Genomic DNA, 21,309 nt, shown 5'->3' on the forward strand with positions numbered 1-21,309 from the left:
AACTCCCAGAATTCCTGAGCCAGCCACGCTGAGGGGAAAGGGAGAGGTTTCCAAGCTGAGCCATGTTGGCTCAGGAATTCTGGGAGTTGAAGTCCACGAGTCATAAAAGAGCCAAGGTTGCCTACCCCTGGACTAGGGCTATGAGTGGTCCTTGTACATGACTACAACTCCTTCTACAAGCCCAAGAAAAGTGGGGCGGAGCATGAAAAACCGACACCCACTGAAAACTAACTAAGCCACAGATATACATATCTAAATCCCCCTTCTAGTTTCTTGCTCAGAACGCAGTGTGCGAAAGCACGGTGGAAACACCGGAACCAGGGGATGTGACTCTTGTGTAGTTACTGGAATCAACCTTGCACTCGTAACAGATTGGTTACCAGCGGCTCCCAACCTTTTCTATACTCCACGCCTCTAGAACGCTTCTGAGATATTCTCGCGCCCCTTAACAAAAGTTCAAAATAACGGCAACTGATTATGCACATACACTATCATTTTGAAAAGCCAAGTTTTCACACTCCCTGGAATATCGTCTTGCACCCCCGGTTGGGTCAGGGGTAGGCAAGCTTGGCTCTTTTATGACTGGTGGACTTCAACTCCCAGAGTTCCTGAGCCAACACGGCTCAGCTTGGAAACCTCTCCATTTCTCCTCAACATGGCTGGCTCAGGAATTCTGGGAGTTGAAGTCCACGAGTCATAAAAGAGCCAAGGTTGCCTAACCCTGCCCTGAGTTAAACACACCACAGCTGGATGGGTTCATACAACAGATTCAGCCACAAACCAGAAGTGGGCAGCCACAGCCTTCAAACCCATATACTCATGTGGGAAACTCGTGCAGACCAGTGCGATGCCTTGAAAGACTGCCAGCAAGGTAAAAAAAAAAAAAAAAAAAAAAAAAAAAAAAAAACGACAAACAAAATCTCCCAAATTTCCTTCCCAAATTAGGTGGACGTGAATAAAGTGGATTCACCCACTTTGTTTCTGTCTCACACACACAAACATGCATGCACACACCCCAAGGCTAAGCACAGCCCTCGGCCACCAAAGGATTGCCTGCCATGCCCACAATGATAACTGATAAAACAGATGTCAATGCTACAAATACTGTATATTCTTGCTTTGACAACAGAATAGCTGGGTTCCCCTAAGAGACTAAGAGTCCAAGGCAGTGATGGCGAACCTTTTAGAGACCGAGTGCCCCAAAACCTCCCCCCCACCCCCATCCCCACTCCGCCCTGCCCGCTAGACCACGCACCATCTCCACGGCCTGCCACAGATCACCCAGGCAGCCTAGCAGCACCATGGTGGCCACGCCCTCCGCCCATGCCCCGCAGCAGCATCTGCATGCGATGGGGCGCAAGGGCGGAGTCTTGTCCCCACTGCTCGGCTACCATGTTCTTGGCTGCGCTGCTTCAAATGGGCTGCGCCTGGGGGCAGCTCTCCTCTGGGGAGGGGGGCTGCTGGCGAGGAGGGGGCCGTGGGAGGAGGCGGGACTGGAGCAGTGGTGTGTGTGTGTCCACAGAGAGGGCTCCGAGTGCCACCTCTGGCACGCGTGCCATAGGTTCGCCACCCCTATCATAAGGCAAGACTAAGTATAACCCCTGGTGTAGTTAGCACGGTGACTTCGGAGAATCAGAAAGTGGCAATAGTAGCGCCAAGACCGCAAATTAGGATGTGGCCATGTGATCTCAATGGGTTCGCCACCACTGGTCAAAGGCAAGCAATGGGACTCAACAAAACTAAGCAGAATCACAAAACAGGCCTGAAAAGGAAATAGCTCCCCTGCCATGCCAACCCCAGGGCAAGGACGAGGAGTAAACAGAGGGCAACGCTGAGCAGAGACCATCAGCATAGAAAATAAACCTTTGAGGGGGGGGTTTCAAATGCACACTCTTACATGGTACAAGATAAGGTGAACCCAAGGTCACAGGAAACAAACAGTGAAGGTTTCCCAGCTTGGCAGCCAAGTGGTCATGTGTAAGGAGGGAAGGGGGCAATTTGGAAGAACACAAGTGGCCCACGTCTGCACTTTCCACTGTTCCCCTGCAGCCCATGTGTCAACGCTGCTAATATTGAATATTCTTGCTTTGACAAAATATGCAGAACTGTTATGTCCAAATATTTCCTTTCTGGTGGCGTGGTCAAGCAGCTGAGCTGTATCCCCCCCCCTTCTTTAGAAGCTATTCAGATTAAAATCTTAAAAGTTATGAATCACTGCAATTAAACTAACTAAAACTACAGATGGCTTTCATAAATTTTTACCTAGTTACCTGACTTGCTATGCCAATGCAAAATGAGCTAGATCAGTAGTGGCAAACCTATGGCATGCGTGCCAGAGGCGGCACTCGGAGCCCTCTCTGTGGGCACACGTGCCGTTGCCTCAGCCTTGCCTCCCCTCCCAGACCCCCTCCTCACCAGCAGCCCCCCTGAAGGAGAGTTGCCCCCGAGTGTGGCTCACACGGAGTAGCGCAGCCAAGGACATGGCAGCCAAGCAGCGTAGACAAGACTCTGCCCTCACACCCCATCAGGCACAGTTGATGCTGCTGGGCACGGGCAGAGGGCGTGGCCGCCATAGCGCTGCTGGGCTGTCTGGGCGATCTGTGGTGGGCCCTGGAGGCGGTGAGTGGCCCTGCAGGCAGGTGGGATGGGGGCGGGGCCAGTATTGGGGCATTTGATCTCTAAAAGGTTTGCCATCACTGAGCTAGATTGTGACTTACAGCAGGGGTCCCCAACCCCTCGGCTGAGAACCCGCACCAGCTCACAACATGCCAGAAACTGACCTAAGCAAACAAGCAAAGCCCCATCCATGCATGCTCGGGGTGCAGGCAACACGCGAAAACACACCCTCTCCAGTCCGTGAAAAAAAGCTCTCGTCACGCAACCGATCCCTGGCGCCCCAAAGATTGGGGACTGCTGGCCTAGAGCGCTGTGTGAATGCAGCCAAGCTGTCTTGCCCCAGATTTGCCAAGGTCTTAACTAAGGGCACAATTTGTGCCTGGGGTGTGAGCCGGTCGCCTCCCTCCCTCCCTCCCTGCTCACCTCTAAGTCGCTGGCTGTGATCTGGCTCAGGTGAATAGACGGGTGGGAGATGGCCCCCTTCACCTCGAAGTCACCGCTGCCCATGCGGCTCCAGGTCTGTATGGAATCCAATTTGTTTCCATCGAGTGGTTGCTCAGCGCCCTGAAAAACACACATGCACAAATGAAACAGGCTTGTGGGGGGAAGATGAAGACGAAGACGAAGAAAATGAAGAAGACGAAGAAGAAGAAGAAGCAAGTGACAAGATGAGCGAGAGGCGCTAGTCAGCTTCTTTCACGCAGCTTTTTTTTTTTTTTTTTTTTTAAAGAGCACCGTGTTCCATCTACCGCTTGGCAAAGCTAGACACAGCAGCTGCCTGCAAAGGTGGCCAGGACGGAGTCGGGGGACCCCCGATGGCCCTCGGGGGTTGTGAAAATGGCTTCTGATACTGGCGCCCAAATAAAAAGACATCTTTTGATGACTCAGCTCTTGGGACAAGGACCCACGTTTCACAAGAATTGGCCACGAGATGTCAGCCATTACTTAATAAATAAGTAAGTAAATAGGATTGGGAGTGGGGGAGCTTGTGGATGCCCTGAGGGTAAATATCACTCTGGCAAGGATCTGCCTGGAGAAGGCTGAGAACCACATTGTACTGCAATCTTCCTCAGCTTCCAAACAGACTTAATTCCCGCTCTTATTAGGCCCAGCAAGATCAGGCCCTGAACAATGCGTAAGCGCAAAGCTAACGAATGTCATCTAAGCACACCCTGTGCAGGTGGTCCTCAGTTTATGGCCACTTGTTTAGTGATCGAAGTTACAATGGCCCTTTTAAAAAAGGGACTTTTCACACAGACAAGGGTGGCAGCATCCTTGTGGTCACATGATCAGAATTCGGACACTTGGCAACTGGCATGTATGCATTAACAGTGGCGGTGTCCTGTTAGCATGTGCGGAAATGGACAGGCTCACAATGATATTAAAAGACAAATGTGGATCAGTTTATTATGAAACCTGGGATACATTTTATCGCTGGAGGAATTTGAAGAGGACGGTCGGGATTAAAGATGAATGTTAAGATAGAAATATATGTTATTTTAGAACAAGTATTATATATAAAACTTAGATGTATATGTAGAGATGAAGAATTGATTGTAAAAAGTGAAATAATTTGACAAGAATGTATATACTGGAATGTCACGTTAAATCCAATGTTTGTTTTTAACTGTATTATAAATAAAATTTGTAAATAAAAAAAAAAAAACAGTGGCGGTGTCCTGGGAGGGGGTGTGTGTGTCACACAATCCCCTTTTGCGATCTTCTGACAAGCAAAAGTCGGTGGGGAAACCAGATTCACTTAACAACCGTGTTACTGACGACTGCAGTGATTCACTTAACAACTGTGGCAAGGAAAGTTGTAAAATGGGGGCAAAACTCATTTAACGACGGTCTTGCTTAGGAATGGAAAATTCGGGCTCAATTGTAGTCGTAAGTTGAGGACTGCCTGTACAGACAGTCTTGTGAGCCACCCTGGTGGAGGACAGAGGGATCCCCAGAAGGGTCCATGACCTGCCTGGCTCTTATATCAGGGAAATTCTTCCTTTTCTTTCTTTTTTTTTTTAAGTTCCCCCGTGACATCTTATCCAAGGGCCCTTCTTGCATTATAAAATCCAGCCAGGTGAGAAAAAAAAACTAAACCACTCACCTTTTTCAAATGTTTTTCCCGGGTACCTTTTAACTGGAAAGAGAAAGAAAGAAAGAACAAATGTGAGAATTGTAGACCAGAGCCTGTTACTTAAAGTAACCTCTTCCGTTATCAAAAGTAAGGAATTTGGGGTTGAGAATATTGAAAAAAAAGTGGAGAGCCAAATTAAGCCCTTAAAAAGTTTAGAGATCCAGAATGTTTTCTCACTGGCTAGGGAATTCTTAAAAAGTCCACGAGCCCTTCAAGTTGCCAAGTTGGACCCTCCTGATTTTGTACACAGGCAAAAGAAGTGTGACTCGCTAACACATTTTTTTTTTTTTGGAGTTGTCAGACTTTCCCAGAATGAAAGTGGGCAAAACGACCTGGAGCACTGGGATCCTAGTCTCACCATTTCTGTTGGGACTGTGACCCTCAGCATGCTGCACAAAAGCCCAGGATGGCTCTCAAATCCACAGCATTTAACATATCCATAATCCAGAGATTCAGACCTTTAAGACTGGAGTGGAAAGAGGTGTAGTTTGTACAGGAAATGCAAACTGGGATAGAGGCGGAAAGTCATAAGGCAGTGATGGCGAACCTTTTAGAGACCGAGTGCCCCAAAACCAGCCCCTCCCTGCTATCCCCGCCCCGGGCCACTCCACCCCCGCCCGCAGGGCCACCGATCGCCTCTACGGCCTGCCGCAGATCACCCAGGCGGCCCAGCAGTGCTATGGCAGCCACGCCTTCCACCTGCGCCCCGCAGCATCAACTGTGCGCGACAGGGTGCGAGGGTGGAGTCATGTCCTTGCTGCCTGGCTGCCATGTCCTTGGCTGCACTGCTCCGCATGGGCCATGCTCGGAGGCGACTCTCCTCCAGGGGGGGGGCTGCTGGTGAAGAGGGGGCCGTGGGGGGAGGTGGGGCTGGAGCGATGGTGCGCATGCCCACAGAGAGGGTTCTGAGTGCCGCCTCTGGCACGCGTGCCATAGGTTCGCCACCCCTGTCATAAGGCAAGACTAAGTATAACCCCTGGTGTAGTTAGCACGGTGACGTCAGAGAATCAGAAAGTGGCAATAGTAGCGTCAAGACCGCAAATTAGGATGTGGCCATGTGATCTCAATGGGTATGGATCCATGATCACATGGAAGACCAGCCATGCTCCCTGACAGCATCAGGTGACCCACCGAGGTGAGGTCAGAAAAACTGAGTAGCCAAGAGGCCCAAACATCATTTATTAACAGTTATTTGTAGGCTGCGTATTCAGTTTGCAGTAAAACAACAGAAGCATTGCTAAAGCCATTTAACAACCAACCCCGTAACAACTTCTGTTGCCCAAGCCAACAGCTCCCCCAACAAATATGCTATCCACCCTCCCAAAAGACCTTGCAGAGAAGCATAACCTTGACTGCTTTGCTAGTTAACTGTCTCAGTTAGAACAGAGAAGGGAAAACAACTGAATTGGGATCAAGTAACAGATGTCAAGAACTTTCGAAAGGGAAGTGGAGTAGACACAACAATGATAAAAAAATTGACATCATTAGGAGGCATAAGGGTGTTTGGAGACAAAGGGACAAAGCCTCATAGTATTGGCCCAGAAGCCTATCAGGCACAGATCTGACGGGTTAAAAAAAAAAAAGTGGTGGATTTTTGGACTACATGGGAAAAGAGGGGCAGAGTTGAAGAGAGCTAAACAGATCAAACAAAATTACTTTGCCATAATGAAGAATTAAGTGAGTGGAAAAGGCTACCACAAAATGCAGTGAAGATTGTCAAACTGAGGTGAAGTGACTGGATATCCGTGTTGTACGTTGAGTCTATCAAGCACATTCCTGATGACTGTTTTTATACCCCCCTTGTAAATCTGCTGAGATCATCTAGCTCAAGGGTAGGCAACTTTGGCTCTTTTATGACTCGTGGATTTCAACTCCCAGAATTCCTGAGCCAGCCAAGCTGAGGGGAAAGGGAGAGGTTTCCAAGCTGAGCCGTGCTGGCTCAGGAATTCTGGGAGTTGAAGTCCACGAGTCATAAAAGAGCCAAGGTTGCCTACCCCTGATCTAGCTGATTAGCATAGGAAGTAAGACCTTTGGACAGTCTAGGAAGAACCTTGTTGGCAGCCTCCCTGCTCCACTGTGTATTGGAGGACACTGCCCTTCATCTCTAGCCAACATACCCAGGATGCTGAGGAAATGGCTAGCCCAGGGATAGGCAACCCAAAACACTCAAAGAGCCACTTGGACCCGTTTCCCACCAAAAACAAAACACTGGGAGCCGCAAAACCCTTTTGATATCTAAAATGAAGATAACACTGCATATATCCTTTTTTATCTTTATTATAGGTGTGCTTGTGTATGTGTGTGTATGTGTATATATACATACATACATACATACACATACATATACACACACACACATTAAAAATAAAAGTAAAAATATGACTCTTGGGAATATCCATACTATTAAAACAATGATCACCAAGAGAATGCTTTAAGAGAATAAAATTACATACACACAAAGGTAAAAAAAGGATATATGCAGTGTTATCTTCATTTTAGATGTCAAAAGGGTCTCTCTCTGTCTGTCTCTCTCTCCCTCCCTATCTGCCCTTGGTCTGCCACTTTTCTTCTCTCTCTCTCTCTCTCTCTCTCTCTCTCTCTCTCTCTCTCTCTCTCTCTCCCCCCCCCCTTCCTATCTGCTGCTCACCTGGCAAGCTTCAAGCTGTGGTCCAACAAGCTCAGGGGTAGGCAACCTCGTCTCTTTTATGACTCATGGACTTCAACTCCCAGAATTCCTGAGTCAGCCTAGCTGGGCTATCTAGCTCTCTCCTGCCCTTCCTGCTTCCTGCAGAGACGCAGCAAAGGGAGGAGCTCCGCCCAGTAAGCTTTTCAGCTCCTCGGAGAACACTGTGAGTGCACTCTCTTTTACACACACACACACACACACACACACACACACACACACACACACACAAAACACAAACACAGAGAGAGAGAGAAGCAGGGAAGCGCAACTGCCTCTCTCTCTGTCTCTGTCTCTCTCTGCAAAGGCAGAGGAGGCTGGGAGCCACAGGGGAAGGCTCAAACAGCCGCATGCAGCTCTGGAGCCGCAGTTGCCGACCTGTGGGCTAGCCTGACAGGTCAAGAGGGTTTTAAGCTTGCCTGACAAGGGGAGATCGAGTAGGCTAAAGGGCGAAAAGGATCCCAGGCTTGCAGACACATGAGACCTAACAGTCATAGGCTGAGCCCGTGGCCAGTCACCTTCTTCTTGGGTCCCGTCTCGGGGGCCGGGAGCTCCTTTTTGCGCTTGTGAGCACCCGTCTGGACCGGATTCTCCTCAGAGGGTGGCGGGGGCAAAGGCGGCGCTGGTGGCAACTTCTTCTTGTTCTGAGCAGGCTCATCGGTCAGCTTCCACCGGACCCCTTCCTCGCCATTGTCAGAACGCCGCTTCCCTGTGCCATCCCCCGAATCCTGAGAGGGTGGGGGCAGGAGAGAGGCAGAAACCGGCTCACACACTCTTGCATAGCTTCCCATTTTTGCCTCACGTTTTGCTAAATAAGCCACACAAGGATGCCTTCCCCAGACACGCTCAGTCAAAAACAAACAACCGTATTATGGCTTAGCCCAGGGCAGGGGTAGGCAACCTCGGCTCTTTTATGACTCGTGGACTTCAACTCCCAGAAGTCCTGAGCCAGCCATGCTGAGGGGAAAAGCAGAGGTTTCCAAGCTGAGCCGTGCTGGCTTAGGAATTCTGGGAGTTAAAGTCCACGAGTCATGAAAGAGCCAAGGTTGCCTATCCCTGGCCCAGGAGTAGGCAACCTCGGCTCTTTTATGACTCGTGGACTTCAACTCCCAGAATTCCTGAGCCAGCCATGCTGAGGGGAAAGGCAGAGGTTTCCAAGCTGAGCCGTGCTGGCTTAGGAATTCTGGGAGTTGAAGTCCATGACTCATGAAAGAGCCAAGGTTGCCTATCCTTGGCCCAGGAGTAAGCAACCTCGGCTCTTTTATGGCTTGTGGACTTCAATTCCCAGAATTCCTGAGCCAGCATAGCTGACTCAGGAATTCTGGGAGTTAAAGTCCACGAGTCATGAAAGAGCCAAGGTTGCCTACCCCTGGCCTTAGCCCAACCTATCCAATCCTCGCCAATGCTTTCAGGACAGGAGAACGTTGCTCGGAGGCAGGGCTGAGGAAAGCAGGCCTGAGAGGGATTTTATGGACGGCACATCAAACGGAGCCAATCAAATTGTTCTGCAGAAAGACCTCTAAGCAGAGGGAGGTCTGTCTGAAAGACCGTCCTCATCCTCACAGGTAGTCCTTGACTTATAACTGTAATGGAACCTGGGATCACAGTCCGTAAGTTGTGCCACTTGTTAAGCAGGTCATCACATGACTGACCCTATTTGACGATATTTTTTGTTGGGATCGTTAAGCGAATGTAGTCGTTAAGTGGACCCATTGTCTGCAATGAGCATTTTTTTTTTTGCCAGAAACCTGAAGTAAACACCGGTTCCCAGCCCCTCCCCCCCAAAACAAAACATAAATCATGGTCACATGACTGCAGGATGCTGCAAATGGTTATTGTGGGCAGAGGCAGAAAACGTTCCAAATGTGATCACGTAACTGGAGAAGAAGGGCAGTAGTCACAGGAACCTTTTGGGGGTCCGTTGGTAACTTTGAACAATCGCTAAGCGACCAATCATAAGTAGAGGACTACCCTGTCTTAGCTATAGAGGATTATTATTCTTCATCGGGGGGAGAGGGAGGAAACTATAGAAAAAGGGTGTCAATCCAAGATGTGGCTGTGAATAATTAAGAGCATGAAATAAGAAAATACTCCAGGAGCATTAATTGTTAGAACAATTAACCAGTGGAACAACCTGCCTTCAGAAGCGGTGAATGCTCCAACACTGGTAGTTTTTAAGAAGTGACTAGGCAGCCATTTGTCTGAAATGGTATAGGGTTTCCTACCTGAGCAGAGGGTTGGACTAGATGACCTCCAAGGTCCCTTCCAATTTCTTCTTACTATTATTGAGACCCAAATGGGTTCTCCTATGTCTCCCCCTCCTGCTTTGCCCTGGCTTCAAAGCCAATGACGGTGTAGGGCTTCTACCCCACCCGCTCTTTGATTCTCCCTTCTCTAGGATGCCCCCCCACACAAACACACATACACACACACCAAACCACATACTTTCATTGATTTGCCTTCTCTCTTGCATTTGGGACATTCCCAGCAGTTTGGAATTTCATTGTTGATGACCCCTTCAGCGACTCCCATCTGCAAAGAGAAAGACCAGTGCAGGTGAAGGGAGCGGGTGAGAGACTCCTGAGAGGGGCCGCAATTATGTAGTGCAGACATGTCAAACACAAGGCCTGGGGGCCGGATGCGGCCCGCGAAGTGGTTTCATGTGGCCCCCAAAGCCATCCTGGAAACAGTGAAGGAACGGCTCCCACTGCCTTGGCCCCGGCCCAGGCCTCCCGGGAGCCAATGTACAATTTTGTGGTGGCCATCTATGCTGAAGCGCATTCGGTCTTAGCTCTACAAGGCCGTCTGGAAACAGCAAGGGACCGGCCCCTGCCGCATTGGCCCCGCCCCCTGGGTGCATGCTGGGGAGGTGTCACCCTTTGTGAGGAATGAAGAAATGCACCATCGCTTGGAAGTGGCCAGCAAATGGCCCTCACCTACTCTTCCAGTGGATCGTGCCTTGGCGCTTGCTCCGGTCCCACCCTCTTCTGCCAGAGACTCTCAGATCTGTCCCACTCCTGCCCAGGCCCCCAACAGGCACCCTTGACACGAACGATGTAGAGGTGGCCATGCCCACCCAGTAGGCCACACCCACTCGTTACGCTTACTCAGTAGGCCACGCCCACCCAGGCCACATCTACCTGTTGATGCGGCCCTCAATGAAATTGAGTTTGACACCCTCTGATGTAGTGGCTCCTCCTCTCACCTTCAAGCAGCCTGGATGCACAATCTCGTTGCAAATGGTACACTCCATGAGTGACAGGTTGAACTTCTCCTCTTCGCCCTCCACGGTGTCCTCTTTCCCGGCCTCCCCACAGACCAGGCACACGGCCGTGTGAGGTAGAACTGGCTGCAAGGAGACGGGAGTCAGACGTTAAGTGATACAAAATCAAGCAGGACAGCTCTTTCTACCCCCTAGTAGACACCCATCGTCTTTGGAAAGTTTCCTGGAGGCAGCCAGAGTCAGGAGAGGCCAGTCTGGACACGGGCTACAAACCCTCCTTTGCCCATTTTTAAAGCAAGGGCCTTCGAACTTGGCCCTTTTTATGACTTGTGGACTTCAACTCCCAGAATTCCTCAGCCAGGCACGCGTGCCTGGCTGAGGAATTCTGGGAGTTGAAGTCCACAAGTCATAAAAAGGGCCAAGTTCGAAGACCCCCGTTTTATAGCAATGGATAAAGCTGCATTTTCAAAGCGGCACTTAAAACATTACAAATTCAAAAGGAAGTGTCCCAAACAGGGTGCTTCCAGCTTAACATATTTTCAGTGTGAAACATTTCACACCTCTTTGCTTTTAAAATATGGGGCTCAGCCATGGGAAGAAATAGGACAAGATGGAGAAAAGAAGACAGGAGGGGCTCACAGCAGCCTAGTGGATGAAACGTGACTTCAGTCACACAGGTACCAGAGAGCTCCACACCTGATTTTTCAAAACAACTTCAAACATGGAGAAAAGACCTTGGATGACTCAGTTTCTGGGCTGCACCGTGTCAGAAAAGGGGAATTGTATGTGGGAATGTTCAACAAAGAAATGGCCGCAAGCAGAAAGCTAACATATGAACTGGGCCGCCACCCTTAACATTCTAGCTTTTTCGACCCAATATGGATAGTTTAATTTATTTTGCACAGTACATCTCTTATTTTCCTCTGTTTTTACTTGCAGATTTGAAAGATGGAGAAAAAGCTAAGGATTCGCAAGATTAAACCACATCAGTCTGCAGACAAGAACTAAATGGAAAAACCACTAGGGTCAAGAAGACTAGTTGAAACTCTTTGGGCAAATTAACTTTCCATGAACTTTAAAGCTTTTTTTTTTTTTAAACCCACTGAGAAATATATGCAAACCCTAGAATCGGGATCCTGAATACAGTTTAAGGGTGAAATATGCATTCTTTTCCTTTTTATTTAAGCTGTCGGGAGAGCTGGAGGCAAAACACGCGCCTCTGTTTCTTTTCTATTCCAATTTGACGATTCGGGGATATTTAGAAGAGGCACAGCAGACCTGGAGCACATCAACAGGATGAGGAATCTGTGCCCTACAACAACTCGCCACGGCCAAACTCAATGCAGGACCACTTGCCATGGCCAACTTGCCGTGGGACAAGAGTGTCACTAATATTGAAGAAATAGTGGAATAGAATCATTCAAGAAAGGATGTCAAAGCGGGGACAAAATGAAACATGAATGACAAAAATTAAAATCATTTTTTAAATTATTTTAAATAATTGAACTGAATTATATAATAGTAGTAGTAGTAGTAGTAGTAGTAGTAGTAGTAGTAGTAGTAGTAGTAGTAAAGTTGGAAGGGACCTTGGAAATCATCGAGTCCAACCCCCTGCTCAGGCAGGAAACCCTATACCATTTCAGACAAATGGCTGTCCAGTCTCTTCTTAAAAACTTCCAGTGTTGGAGCATTCAGCGCTTCTGGAGCCAGGTTGTTCCACTGGTTAATTGTTCTAACTGTCAGGAAGTTTCTCCTTAGTTCAAGGTTGCTTCTCTCCTTGATTAGTTTCCACCCGTTGCTTCTTGTCCTGCCTTCAGGTGCTTTGGAGAATAGCTTGACTCCCTCTTCTTTGGGGCAGCCCCTGAGATATTGGAACACTGCTATCATGTCCCCCCTTGTCCTTCTCTTCGTTAAACTCTAGACATACCCAATTGTCCCGCAACAAGTTGGCCACGTCGAGTTGTCCCACAGTGAGTTGGCCCTAGGCAGGAGTAAAAAAGCCAGACTTTGCACATGCAACAGAAACCCGTGACACGGGTGACCGTCAGCGTCGGCTGCCCTGCCTCTCTCACTCACCGCTGTGCACTGCCTCTGCAGGCAGGACTGCTTCATGCGTCCAGGACCCCCAAACTTCTTCATGTCCTTACAGAAATGGCACTCCCCACACTCTGATCGCAGGCACGCTTTACACTTCCGGCACCGCGTCCGCCGCCGGCGAGCTCCAGCCCCTGCCCCTTTGCTGGACGACATTGGCTATGTCCCGCTTCAGCTACTCTCTGGGCTGCAAGGAGGAAAGGCAAAAGAAGAGGCAAACGAGGCAGGTAAATAGGGGGGTCCAGATCGGCAAGGTGAAATTGGCAATGAAGACTGGGGGGGGGGGAGAGAAGGACGTGCAATACAAAGGAATCGAGATTTTCATATAAAAGTAGCCCTTGATTTACAACAGTTCGTTTAGTGATCGTTCACGGAAACAGTTGACTTATGACCATTTTTCACACTTATGACTATTGTAGCATCCCCTTGGTCAGGGGTAGGCCACCTTGGCTCTTTTATGACTCGTGGACTTCAACTCCCAGAATTCCTGAGCCAGCATGGCTCAGCTTGGAAACCTCTCCCTTTCCCTCAGCATGGCTGGCTCAGGAATTCTGGGAGTTGAAATCCACGAGTCATAAAAAAGCCAAGATTGCCTACCCTTGCCCTTGGTCCTGTGATCAGAATTCAGATGCTTGGCAACTGATTCATATTTATGACAGTTGTAGCGTCCCGGGGTCATGTGATCATCCTTTTGTGACCAGATTCACTTAACAACCATTCTACTAACTTAACAAGTCCAGTGATTCACTTAACAACCGTGGCAAGAAAGGTGGTAAAATGGGGCCAAATTCACTTAACAAATGCTTTGCTTAGCCACCGAAATTCTGGGGCTCAATTATGGCCATAAGTTGAGGACTACCTGTATATGCATTATGGAGAAAAAGAAAACACATTGCAAGGAGAAACATGTCCTGCAATCAAAGGCACACATGATCAGCCATCACCAACGTTGGGCAAGGGGAAAAAAAAAAAAATTAAGCCCAGCAAAACGAATTTGAGTTCAGAAATACTGCATCTCTTTTTGATTTAAGAGAAGGGTTTAAAATCAGTAGTACAAATAGTTCGCAACCTATGACTACAATTGACCCCAATTTTTATGTTTGGTGAAAATTTAAGTCAGTTTTGTCCTCTTTTACGACATTTCTTGCCACAGTTGTTAAGTGAATCACTGCAGTTGACATATTAATAACCTGGTTGTTAGGTGACTCTGGCATTCCCGTTGATTTTGCTTGTCAGGTCACAAAAGGGGATCACATAACTCTGGGACACTGCGACCATCACAAATACATGCCAGTTGCCAAGTGTCCGAATTTTGATCACGTGACCATGGGGAAGGTGCAACAGTCGTTAAGTGTGAAAAGCAGTCATAAGTACGAACCAGTTGCCAAGCATCTGAATTTTGATCACAAGATCATGGGGATGCTGCAAAGATTATAACTATGAAAAGTGGTCATAAAAAACTTTTTTCAGTGCCGTTGTAACTTTGAAGTCACTAAACGGACTGTTGTAATTCGAGGACTATCAGTACATTCCCAAGCAAAATAGATGAGATGATATTACCGAGCACACTGATCAAAGGACCTCCGTTCTATGAAAAAAGAGCCAAATCTAGGGAATATGGAGTTGGATTTTGTTCTAGCAGGGCCATCCAACACAATTTTCAAGTGTCATTCTCAAGTTTTCAATTGATCATAGATCAGTGTTTCTCAACCTTGACAATTTTAAGGCATGTGGACTTCAACTCCCAGAATTCCACAGCCAGCAACGCTGGCTGTGGAATTCTGGGAGTTGAAGTCCACATGCCTTAAAATTGTCAAGGTTGAGAAGCACTGTCATAGGTCATGAGTTGTCCACTGCCTGTGTGAAGACTGAGGGTTATGCAGAGAGCTCAGAGGCAGGGACTATTGGAAAGCAAAGCAGAATTTCTCTGCTACCTCAACCTTGGATAATTTAGGACAATGTTTCTCAACCTTGGCAGCCTGAAAACATCTGGCTGGGGAATTCTGAAAGGTGGAAATCCACATATCTATAAGTTGCCAAGTGTGAGAAACACTGGTTTAGGAGCTAGCTTGGTGAAACTCCTGCCTCTTTAAAAAACACTGCTTTAATCCAGAGTTTTTCAACCTTGGCAACTTTAAGATGCGTGGAGGTCAACTCCGAGAATTCCCTAGTCTGAAGGTCATACATCTTAAGGTTGCCAAGTTTGAATAACAGTGAATTAATCGAAGAGCTGAATAGGCTCTCCTTATACCGCTACATACAACAATGCTTATTCAGTTCTGCAACAGGAGAAATTACCCAAACTCACTGGAAGAAGCTCTCAACGTGCACAGAGAAACACTTTTCCTCTCAAGAACATTAAAACTTTTGCATGTTCCTAAAAAATCTAGTTGGCTGTCAGGGATAAACTATTTTGCTAGAACAGGAAAAAAAAATGATTTTTTTTTATAATCGCCTAATTTCCAAGACATTTTCTCTACTAGGGTATAGCTAAAATCAAAGGAAAATCTTAACTACATCATGGTTACAAACATGGCAAAAAGTAAAAATAGATTTTTGACAGGTATTGTGCAAGTTCTGTTCTCCAAGATGAACATATCATGGCAACTGCTGCTTTCCAGGTGAGGTGAATAAAATCCAATCGTGTTTTTTCCAAAAACATTTATACAGTTAGTCCTCGGCTTATGACAACTGAGCCCAAAATTTCTGTTAAGCAAGACAGTTGTTAAGTGAATTTTGCCCCATTTTATGACCTTTCCTGCCACAGCGGTTAAGTTAATGCCTGCAGGTATTAAATTACTAACACAGTTGCTAAGTGAATCTGGCTTCCCCACTGACATTGCTTGTCAGAAGGTCACAAAAGCTGACCACATGAGCCCAGGACACTGCGACCGTCATAAATATGAACCAGTCTTAAGGGCATATGATGCACACAACCATTCGTATTTGGTTCTGACAGCCCCTTAGGCATAGCATTCTGAGCACCATTGTGGGCAAAACATTTGGTGCAACTGTATTATATAACATTGAACATAATCACCTAGAGTCCTGTATATGAAACAATTCATGCCATCATTTTTCACCTTGTTAGGGAGTTCAGAGAGATAAACTCATACAAATTACAGGCGATGTATAATAAAGCTGTAGGTGGTTAAAAAGAAATTGGACTGAATTAAGACTCTTTGAGGGAAATGGACAGCTCAGAAATGTCTGTGTGTGTGAGAGAGGGGGGGGGATCCAATAGATCTATTATGTTAAACCAAATGATAGGGCTCTTTTACTTTTCTGCTGTCTCTTCTCACAATGTAACAAACGTCACCAGGTTTTATAGATATTCGAGGGTGCTCTTAAGACATAGATTCTCACAAACACTGTTTCATGAAAGAAGCCAAAAAGAAGATAGCCCAATTTTTCCCAAGACACAACAAACAGGAAGGAGGTAAAAGAGGAGATAAGAATCTATAAATTAAATAAAAAGAGCTGCTTTTCGTATTGCTTTAGAATAGTTTCGAGATATGCCGATTCTGTTTTGATCTCATTATCCAAAACACGACTCTCAAAAAAAAAATCATACCCCTGACAGCAATTATTTCAATCATATGAGAGCCCATATAAAGAAAGAAAAAAGACTAAATTTGTTGTGCAAATTGAGAAGAGTACTATGATATCCCAGAAATCCCTAGAACCATTTAAAAAAAAAAGTTTTCCAGGAATATAGACATGTCAAATTAGAGGCTTAACAGTGAAACTCAAATAAAAATCAGACACAAAGATGAGATTCATTCTAGCCCACTGTTTCTCAATTGCAGCAAGGTTAAATGTGTGGACTTCAACTCCCAGAATTCCCCAGTCATCATGGCTGGGAGTTGAAGTCCGCGCATATTCGGGATTGAAAAACACTGGTCCAGACTGATTACAAAGACATGAGATCTTGAGTTCTACTTTCGGAAGAAAAAAGTACAGCTGAAAAGGTGAAAGTGGAATCGGAGGAAAGGGTCAGGACACTGAGATAGGGCGGACTGGCAAGGACAAGGAAGAAAAAAAACACAACTGGAAATGTTGCAGATCAATCCTCAGTTAGATACCTTGCAGACCTGTCAATCAGAAAGTCTGTGAATTATGGAGTCCAATGGCAAGGCATCTAGAAGGCAAAAACGTCCTCTCTGCCTTTTTTTAAAAAAAAATAATAATAATCGCCTAACAGAAAAGCAATATATTTCTGAGGAATTTCTTTTGGATATTCAGAAAGATAACAGAAGGATGGAATAATGGAAAAACAGAAATTCAGAAGAAAGCAGGCAAAGCAACTTTCTGTTATCAACTGCAACTACTACAAAGGACATACTTACATATAAAAACTGCCACTGATGAGTGTATGGCTTAATAATCTAAGAAAAAAGACATAATTCAGAAGCCTCTCTACCACTATAACTTAGGCCCGTCAAGTGAAGTCTGAATCAAACATCAAAGATTAGTGGTTCTGATTATGACTTTTTCAATCCTATTTTTTACATGAATAACCAACAACATTTAGGTCTTATCACTGCCAACCAATGCTATGAGGCGGACAGGAGAATACAGGATGCCACCAGGTCAGGAAAAAAATTATTTCAGACTTTATGAGAGAGAAAAATACAGTGACCATTTTCAAATCCCAAGCTGCTTTTTCGGGTTCTATTTTTTTAAAAAAAACAAAAACACGCAATTTGGCCCTTTTGATTTTGTCATTTAGCATATGGCATGGCCCTTTGATATTTGACTATGAGAGGGGAAGGGACATTGCAAGAGAATTAACTAAACTGGGGACACATCTCATCTGAGGCTCAGAAATGAAATAAATTCCAGGCTGAGAGGGAAAATAGCGAACTACTAAAATAAAATGCAAATGTTGTGAAGAGGAGATGCCTTCATAAGCTGCATGGGGTCTGCATGTTTATTTTTATTTATTTATTTTTAAAATTTATAAGCCGCCCCACTCCCGAAGGACTCTGGGCGGCTAACAATAAAAAACACATAAAACATAACAAAACAAACAATGCAAAGACAGTCATCCAGGGGTCAGGTTTTATAAACCCCAGGCCTGCCGGAAAAGCCAGGTCTTAAGTAGCTTACAGAAGACCAACAGGGTGGGAGTGGTCCTAATCTCCGGGGGGGGGGGGAGCTGGTTCCAAAGCGTGGGCGCCATCACAGAGAAGGCCCTCCTCCGCGGCCCCGCCAAATGGCACTGCTTGGCTGACGGGGCCTGAAGGAGGCCCAGCCTGTGGGATCTAACTGGACGTAGGGAACTATGAGGTAGTAGGCGGTCTCGCAAATAGCCTGGCCCTGAGCCATATAGGGCTTTAAAGGTAATGACCAACACCTTGAATTGGACCCGGAAACCAATAGGCAACCAGTGCAGCTCACGGAGGATAGGTGCAACGTGGGTGTATCGAGGAGCACCCACTATCACTCGCGCGGCTGCATTCTGGACCAACTGTAGTCTCCGAATACTTTTCAAGGGTAGCCCCATGTAGAGCGCGTTGCAGTAGTCCAGTAGTTCAGTTCAGCAGTATCCCAATAGAGCTGGGAAAACCTAAGAAGGGGAGAGAATGAGGCTCAACGATATCTACAGTGAATAAATAGTTTTCTATTTCTAAAAAATAAAAAAATATCTAAGTGTTTGCTATTCTGAGGATTAACCCAGGAGAGAACAAGTAGGTAGAGGAAGGCACATAAGAGAATCAATGAGGATGAATGACTCTCTCTCTCTCTCTCTCTCTCTCCTGCTTGAGCTCCCCGTATTCATCCTAGCTAACATTTACACACATTCGATGGATGGAACATTTTGTCTCCTGCATCATTTCACCTCACCCCCTCCCTCTTTCTTCCAAGCATTTAAGAGCAGGCAAAAAAAAAAAAAAACCACTGAAAGGGAAAACAAATGTGTGTATAAAGGAACTTGGCTCCGGATACCTCATCACGCCCCAGCCTGGCTTCAGAGCTGACAGGCCCGGTCTTGGCAAGGGTTCCCACACACCTCAACCTGGCCTTCCATGATGCCAGTTGCTGGGTTCCCCCTCAATTCTCTCCGCCAGCTGCAACCAGCTTGACACATCTTTTCTGCTTTCCCTCCCTTCGAAAAGCCTTTAAGTCAAGCTGTTTGGCGGCGGCGATCCTCCTCCGCTCAAATCCTTCTGGATCGCACCGCTTCCTGGCGGACATAACCGGAGCCATCCTCTGTAGAGGCCCCCCTGAAATCGGCTGGAAACGGCACCTCCCCTCTCTTCTCTTCCTTTCCTTCCCCCCCTCCCCGGTTAAAACATGAGAAATACACAGAGGCAAGAGCGTTTTACGGCTGGTAATTCCTTCCCCTGGAAATCATAGAGGAGAAACTTTGGTTCCACGTTTGCCCCCCCCCCCGCGTACCCCAAGCCACACCGCTCTCGTCCCCTCTTCTTGCTATCTCTCAGCTCAAGTCGACCTAGAGGTGACCAGATCCCTTGAAAAAAAAAAAAAAAACACCTGGCAAAATGATACACCCTAATCTTGGTTTCCTATTTTCCCTTTCGCGGAGGAACAACAACAAAAATCTAAACACTCCAGCCCAAGGTGACAGAACAGAAGCTGGAAAGGGAAGAATGTCCAAGAAAACAAAACAACAAAGGAGATTAAAATGAATAAGAAAAACGAGGAAAACAATAGTAGATCAGGCATGGGAGGGGGGGGGGAGAGGAAGGAGAGGCAACAGAAGCTCCAGATTCCACCCTCAGCAAAAAATATTTGTGCAACCAGCCTGATAGCTTAACATCCCTCCCTGGCTTCTGCATCTGAGTTGTTGTGATGCTTTCACATGCTGTGTGCGTTCACCCACAATCTACCATGTATAAATCTATATTTTGGGAAGTGGGTTTGCAAAGCATGGGCAGTCCTACTCAAAACATTGAGCTCCACAGGGTTGGAAGGAGAAGAGCTAATTAATCTGGAATGGGAAGATTAAGGTGGGGGGAGGGTAGGGAGAAAGAATGTGCCCCTAAAAAAAAAAGAGACAGGGGTTTTATTCCTTGAAAAAAAAAACATTATTTGGCAAAGCCAATGGGGGGAGGGGAGGAGGCAGTGGAAGGATACAGACTTACCTTTGGGAAGCGCATCTAGGCACCAAAGACTCTTCCCCGTCCATCAGCAGCCTCCAAGAGAGAAAAGATGCAGCACAGCTTACAATTGTTACACATATCTACACACAACCCAGGCAGACACCAGGAAAAAAGGTGCACAGAGGATGGGAGGAGATTGGAGGCAGGAGCCCCCCTCCCCGATCCTAAAACCCAATGAAAGGCTTGGAAGTAAGGTAGGGGAGATGGGTTACTCACCTGCTGTGTGGCCATGGGGTGGATGGCGATTCTAATGCTGGATTTGTTGTCATGGTGGGAAGTGAGGGTGAGGGGGGGGGAAGAGGGAGAAGAGATCCAGCCAGTTGCTGAAGGATCTGTGTGTGCGTGAGGCTCCGAGTCTTCCCCCCCCCAACCAAATTGAGGAATGGGGAGGAAAAAGGGGAAGAGGGGGCGGGACAATCTCCCCAAAGAGGCTATTATAAATTCATAGCAGCGGTTCCCCCCCCCCCACACACACACCTCTCCCCCCTCTCCAGTTCTATCCTCCACTATTTCCTGCTTTGCCCTTGGGAGAAAACAAGGGAATGATATGTGAGAAAGAGTTCTCCCCCCCTCCCCACCGTGCGGTAATCAGAGAGGGAGCTAACACGCTGTGACACACACACACACACACACCTACTCGGGCACCTCCTGCACCCCTAATTTGGGACAGAGCCTTGGCATTCCCTAGGCGGGTGCACCCTCCAGTCCCCCCAGCCCTCCTGGCTTCCTCCTGACTCCTCCTCCTCTTCTGCCCACCACTGAGATTTTCCTCAGTTGCCTGAACACCCACCCTCCCCTTTTCAAATGCAGGCAGACCACTCCCCTCGCTCTTGCTGGAGGTGGAAGAGGAGGAGGAGGAGGAGGAAGAGGAGGGGGCTCTGCCCCTTCTGGCTTGTTCCTCCAACTACATCTCCCTTCACTTTGCAGCAGGAAGGGGAGGGGGTCTAAAGCTGCGGCCCCCTCCCCAATTATTAGCTCAGCCCGTCCTCCTTTTCAATTAAGGGCTCATCTATGGCATAGCTGGTCCTCCTCCCCAGAAAGAGTCCCCTTCTTTAGCCACCTGGCACCGCGGGTCCCCCTCCAAAGCAATGCCAAGGTTTGGGGGAGGGTCTGTTCACCTTGCGAGACCCTGCGGATTGGGCGGGATGGGGCCCTCTCTGCTCTCCCCCTCCCCGTCCCCCCCCCGAGAGAGGCGGTGGTGCCCCCCTCTGCTCCTTCCCTCAAGGGGGCTCTGCGCTGCCCGGCTGTCCCTCCCCCCACATAAGGGAGGGTTTTAAACGCACCCACCCCCCTCCAGGTTGGCAAATCGGGGAGTGGGCTTCAGACCCCGCCACAACTCCTCCGAGAGGAGAGAGCGAGGCTCCACGGTCCTGGTGGGGCCCCCTTCTCCTGTCTCTCTCATTCTCTCCCTTTCCTCCTCCTCCTC

At 47.6% G+C, this 21,309-nt stretch overlaps 1 protein-coding gene across 4 annotated transcripts in view; it reads right to left on the reverse strand.

The window, feature by feature from the left end:
- The window catches only part of FBXL19 (F-box and leucine rich repeat protein 19), a 39,390-nt gene extending 18,358 nt beyond the window's left edge, over positions 1 to 21,032 (reverse strand). The window contains exons 1-9 of one of the 4 annotated variants that reach the window (XM_039330324.1): positions 20,100 to 21,032; positions 19,866 to 19,916; positions 12,736 to 12,940; positions 12,587 to 12,640; positions 10,642 to 10,785; positions 9,882 to 9,968; positions 7,955 to 8,164; positions 4,724 to 4,756; positions 3,040 to 3,180 (exon numbers count right to left, since the gene is read on the reverse strand). In XM_039330324.1, coding sequence (XP_039186258.1) covers positions 3,040 to 3,180; positions 4,724 to 4,756; positions 7,955 to 8,164; positions 9,882 to 9,968; positions 10,642 to 10,785; positions 12,587 to 12,640; positions 12,736 to 12,909 — 843 coding nt within the window. In that variant the 5' untranslated portion in view covers positions 12,910 to 12,940; positions 19,866 to 19,916; positions 20,100 to 21,032. Of the gene's footprint in view, positions 1 to 3,039; positions 3,181 to 4,723; positions 4,757 to 7,954; positions 8,165 to 9,881; positions 9,969 to 10,641; positions 10,786 to 12,586; positions 12,641 to 12,735; positions 12,941 to 18,705; positions 19,009 to 19,865; positions 19,917 to 20,099 lie in introns of those variants that run through there. The other 3 variants (XM_039330326.1, XM_039330327.1, XM_039330325.1) reach the window with 3 other exon arrangements.
- Between the last annotated feature and the right edge of the window lie 277 nt (positions 21,033 to 21,309).

Source organism: Crotalus tigris, unplaced genomic scaffold (assembly GCF_016545835.1).
Source record: "Crotalus tigris isolate CLP2741 ecotype Arizona unplaced genomic scaffold, ASM1654583v1 scf7180000024427.8105951120:4207309, whole genome shotgun sequence".
NCBI classification, from domain to species: Eukaryota; Metazoa; Chordata; class Lepidosauria; order Squamata; family Viperidae; genus Crotalus; species Crotalus tigris.